The following is a 4,983-nucleotide window of genomic DNA, read 5'->3' as shown; positions in this document are numbered from 1 at the left end:
ATAATGCTGCCATACGTCCCATTTTTTTGGATGTATCATGTATATGCATATTCTAAATTTCAACTTTTATTAAGTTGCTGCTGATAACTTTTTTTTTTTTTTTTTTTCATTCCTTCAATGGCTCAGATCGTTTTGTTTTTAATCATCTAATGGCTGAAAAAATGTATGTACATCCCAAAATATCGGAATGCATTGTAGTTCTACCGGTATGTAATACAGGTAAAGCATCTTATGAGGTCGAAGCAAGAGGCCTCTAAATGTGAAATTGAAAAAAAAAAATATATTACTTCAGGACTTATTCCCAGTGGAACCATGCTTATTCCTGCTATTACTTCTGTTATTTAGATGCTAATGATTCTTAAGATCGACTTTAACGATATTATTATCGGTTAGCAAGCTTTAGTATCATGTTGCAAGAAACAAATTAGGGGGCATTATGCCTAATCTCTTCTATGCAACTTTAGGATAGTACTGTTCTAGATTATAATTTTCTTCCTTTTTTTCCCCCCTCTTTGTTGCATTTCTATTTAAGAAATGATTTATACAGATAGAGATCTCAGGTCAAGATTGACACTAATTAATATCATGTTCTTTTGTAGTGGTTGTTGGAGAGATAGCCAATTTTGCAGCCTATGCATATGCTCCAGCAATTCTTGTTACTCCCTTGGGAGCTTTAAGTATAATTTTCAGGTATGCAACATTTTGGCACTTCGTTCACTATTTCATTTTGATGGAATGAATTTGTTACATTTTGGCACTTTGTTCAAGTAATTATATGTAGATCTTGTTGTGCAGTGCAGTGCTTGCTCATTTCATTTTGAAGGAAAAATTGCATATCTTTGGTGTGCTCGGTTGCATTCTCTGCATGGTCGGCTCAACGAGCATTGTTTTGCACGCTCCGCAGGAGAGGATTATAGGTTCAGTAAAGCAAGTGTGGCACCTTGCTACTGAGCCAGGTATTTATTATAATGATTTTTACATGCCTAGGCCTCTCGACTTTTTGACCTTTGGCATTTGGGTCTCCATTTTAAAAATTTGGACAACCCGATCCCTAAGTGTCAATAAGAGGGGAGTTTGGGGTCCCAGTTGTCCAAATTTTTAAAATGGGAATTTAAATGCCAAAGGTCAATAAGTTTTGGGAATCCAAGTGCAAAAAACCATTTTAATATAATTTTCCTAGTTTCAGTCACCCATTTGATCCAACATAATTTTGGTCTAAACTAGCTTATTATTTATTTAATATGCTAGAGGTGTCATGTGAGTTGATAGAATAACATTTATTGATTTAATCTTTTTATTATCTTGTTAATCAAACTTGTTATCTGGCTGTCACAATTTTATAGGACAGACTAGGTTAATAGAAGACATATAGGTTTAGTTCTACAAACTAAGATATTATAAGCCAGTGTCCATCAACATAAGAACAATATATTTGAGATTCCAACTTGGCTATTTTAAACTACTAAACAATTTTTGGTTTTCTGTCAACAGGTTTCATTGTCTATACCGGTATAGTTTTGGCTATGGTTGCTGTGCTAATCTTCCGGTACGTTCCGCGCTATGGAAAAACTCATATGGTGGTGTATGTTGGAATCTGTTCTCTCATGGGTTCTCTTACGGTATGTCATTTCTTTATTGTCTTTAAAATAAAAAAAAATGGATATTGTCAATTTTAGTTCTTATAGTGTTCATTCTATCTGTGTAGGTAATGAGTGTGAAAGCATTAGGAATTGCTTTGAAGCTGACATTTGAAGGATCAAATCAGTTTATTTATTTCCAAACATGGATTTTTACTGTGGTAGTGGCAGGCTGTTGTCTTTTGCAGATTAACTACTTAAACAAGGTATTAAATTTCAGCTATAAGGATTGTCAATCTGCCAAGTTAGTCATTCCTATTGCCAAAATTTCTATTACACCTTTTAATACAATAATTTGGTTTGGAATCACTTCTGAAAATTATTTTCTGGCTAACTTTTTAAGCCGGGGAGAGTTGCAAGTATGTTCAATTGAATACTTCTTTCAATATACTGTAGAAGAAAACTTCATCCTAATATTTCCTATCAGATGACCAATTTCGATTTCTGATTTGGATGCATCTTTCCAGGCCTTGGACACCTTCAATACGGCGGTTATATCACCAGTGTACTACGTTATGTTTACGACTTTCACGATCCTTGCGAGCATGATCATGTTTAAGGTGATTTTCACAAATATGCTTTCTCTAGTGTTTGGAATGCATTTTCTGTTTGTCAGTTGATTTCTTCTTTAAAGCTTTTTATTAAATGACTTTTCTTATCTATATCATAATTTCTTGCTAACCAAAAAGTCCTGCTATGGTCAATTATGCAATTGAAAGTACAATTATTTAATAGTCCCAGATGAATTGCTTGAAAAATTATAATCATAACTAACAAGAACAGAATCTGTACATATCTGACCAATTTCATGAGAGTCATTGCACTTGTATTTGAAGTTTCTGTTTTCTCAATGATGACTGCAAAACTCACTGACCATATTGAAATAATCCGAACTGTTATTCATGTGATGTCAACCTTGCTCTTCATTTTTTTTTTTTAAATTTGATTTATGAATATTTCATGTCTTTTACTCCGAAATGTTCTAGAATTTGTTGCTTAATCTTGTGATTTAAGAAATCTCAGTAGACCATAGTTATTAATTAATTCACTCATTCTCTTGCAAAATTTCTTGCTAACAATTTCTTTTTGTTTTCTGCATTATTTCCATCTTATGCTATTTCTTTACTTTTTTTTCCTTCGGTGAATTTTCTTTTGTTACCAAATACAGGACTGGGATTCACAAAATGGATCACAGATTGTTACTCAACTTTGTGGTTTTGTAACAATTCTATCTGGCACATTTCTCCTTCACAAAACCAAGGACATGGGAAATACAACACCGGCAGAGTCCCCGGTCTTTCAGAGTCCGAGCCACCCCACCGAACGGCGAAGTCCTGGATAGCGCATGATATAGAAATTTAGCAGCATTCCTTGAGTCTTATCTAGTCCTGTGCCTGTACAACTTTCAGAAGGGTAGAAAGAAAGAGGTTATTAGGTGAAAGATTATTCTTTATTCTTAGAAAGCAACAAAAAGTGTCGAGAATAGGATTTTGTCTAATTAATCTTAAGATTTGATGATGACTGTTTAGCTAAAATCCAGTGATTCCATAATTCCTAGGCCTTTTTTTTTTGTTTCCTTCTCGAATTGAATTTATGTCAGTGAATTTTCATTTGTAAAAGATTGTACCTTTTTTTTTTTTTTTTTTTTTTTTTTTTTCATTTCTAGTATCTCCTTGAAGATGTTTCTAAAAACTTCTGCTTCATTTTTTCTAGATTTTCTTTTAGCATTGTCTCAAAGCTCCCTTTCACACTAACAAAGTTAGCAAGCACAATTGTGGAGACGAAATGAAAGAACCAAGGTGCGTTTAGAATTAGTTTTAAAATAATTTTATTTTAATAAAAAGTTAAAAACAGATTGTTTTGAGAATCATTTTGGGATTAATTCTAAAATTGCCTTTGGTTGAATTTTTAAGAGATTGTTTTGAGTATAATAAAAAAGTGAAATCATGTTTATTAATTAATATATTATAATATTATTGATAAATACTAAAAAATAAAAACAAAAAAGTGAATAACTTTCAACCGTTTTTTAATTCCTTCACAAAAATCATTATCATTGTTTTCGTTTTCAAAACATTTACTAAACAAACATCGTTTCGTTTTCAAAACATTTACTAAACAAACATCGTTTCGTTTTCTTTTTAAAAGATTTTTCTTTTTTTTTTTTTTTTTTTTTTTTTTCATTTCTAGTATCTCCTTGAAGATGTTTCTAAAAACTTCTGCTTCATTTTTTCTAGATTTTCTTTTAGCATTGTCTCAAAGCTCCCTTTCACACTAACAAAGTTAGCAAGCACAATTGTGGAGACGAAATGAAAGAACCAAGGTGCGTTTAGAATTAGTTTTAAAATAATTTTATTTTAATAAAAAGTTAAAAACAGATTGTTTTGAGAATCATTTTGGGATTAATTCTAAAATTGCCTTTGGTTGAATTTTTAAGAGATTGTTTTGAGTATAATAAAAAAGTGAAATCATGTTTATTAATTAATATATTATAATATTATTGATAAATACTAAAAAATAAAAACAAAAAAGTGAATAACTTTCAACCGTTTTTTAATTCCTTCACAAAAATCATTATCATTGTTTTCGTTTTCAAAACATTTACTAAACAAACATCGTTTCGTTTTCAAAACATTTACTAAACAAACATCGTTTCGTTTTCATTTTCATTTTTCGCTTCTCGAAATACGTGAAAATAGTTTTTAAAAATGGTTCCAAACACGCACAATATTTTTAATGATTTGTAAATTAACGACATGAACCTAGTTGATGGGTTCAAAAACCCACAATCCAAACAACCTCTACACGTCTTAAATGATTGTTGATCAGTCGTTAATAGGATGGCAATTCGTGTTGGCGGGTCATGTTCGTGTCGTGTTGATCACCTCAGTTTACACGGTTAAGCCTGACCCGAACACGACCCGTTTATTATTCGTGTCGAAATACCAATCCCAAATACGACCTATTTATTAGCGGGTTGACAGGACACGACATGACTAACCCGTTTATTAAGTAGGTCATAATCGTGCCGTGTCAACCTGCTGATTACCTGTCAACTCGTTTAAAAAATGAGTGATAAATGGGTCTTGTCAACCTATTTCTCAACCCGTTTTTCAATTCATTTATAAAATAGATAATAAATGGGTCGTGTCAAGCTATTAATCAACCTGTTTCTCAAACATGTTTCTCAACCTGTTTGTACTTAAAGATCTGTTTCTCAACCTCTTTAACATGCTGAAGAAACATTAAATAATCTAAGTTAACAATTAAAACAAACACATAAAACTCTCTTACAAATTAAAACAAACACATAAAACTCTCTCACATAAAACAAAATTGAGGATAA

At 31.7% G+C, this 4,983-nt stretch overlaps 1 protein-coding gene across 1 annotated transcript; it reads left to right on the top strand.

The window, feature by feature from the left end:
- The first annotated feature begins 161 nt into the window (after positions 1–161).
- On the top strand, positions 162–3,189 carry LOC21386388 (probable magnesium transporter NIPA2). The gene is made up of 7 exons (XM_010094263.2): positions 162–219; positions 600–690; positions 796–956; positions 1,492–1,619; positions 1,706–1,843; positions 2,105–2,197; positions 2,806–3,189. Exons 1-7 carry the CDS (start codon positions 162–164, stop codon positions 2,977–2,979), a joined length of 843 nt encoding a protein of 280 aa, XP_010092565.2. The 3' UTR covers positions 2,980–3,189.
- Positions 3,190–4,983: the final 1,794 nt, after the last annotated feature.

Source organism: Morus notabilis, unplaced genomic scaffold (assembly GCF_000414095.1).
Source record: "Morus notabilis unplaced genomic scaffold, ASM41409v2 Scaffold851, whole genome shotgun sequence".
Lineage (NCBI taxonomy): Eukaryota > Viridiplantae > Streptophyta > Magnoliopsida > Rosales > Moraceae > Morus > Morus notabilis.
Note: the sequence above shows the minus strand (reverse complement) of the source record. Positions and strands in the feature narration are given on the sequence as shown.

What these genes read in the sequence shown, in the direction of transcription:
- LOC21386388 (XM_010094263.2), top strand. Translation starts at nt 162, where the DNA reads ATGTATGTACATCCCAAAATATCGGAATGCATTGTAGTTCTACCGGTA. An exon ending in TCTACCGGTATGTAATACAG is followed by an intron (nt 220 to 599) that starts GTAAAGCATCTT and finishes GTTCTTTTGTAG; the next exon opens with TGGTTGTTGGAGAGATAGCC. An exon ending in CTCTCATGGGTTCTCTTACG is followed by an intron (nt 1,620 to 1,705) that starts GTATGTCATTTC and finishes CTATCTGTGTAG; the next exon opens with GTAATGAGTGTGAAAGCATT.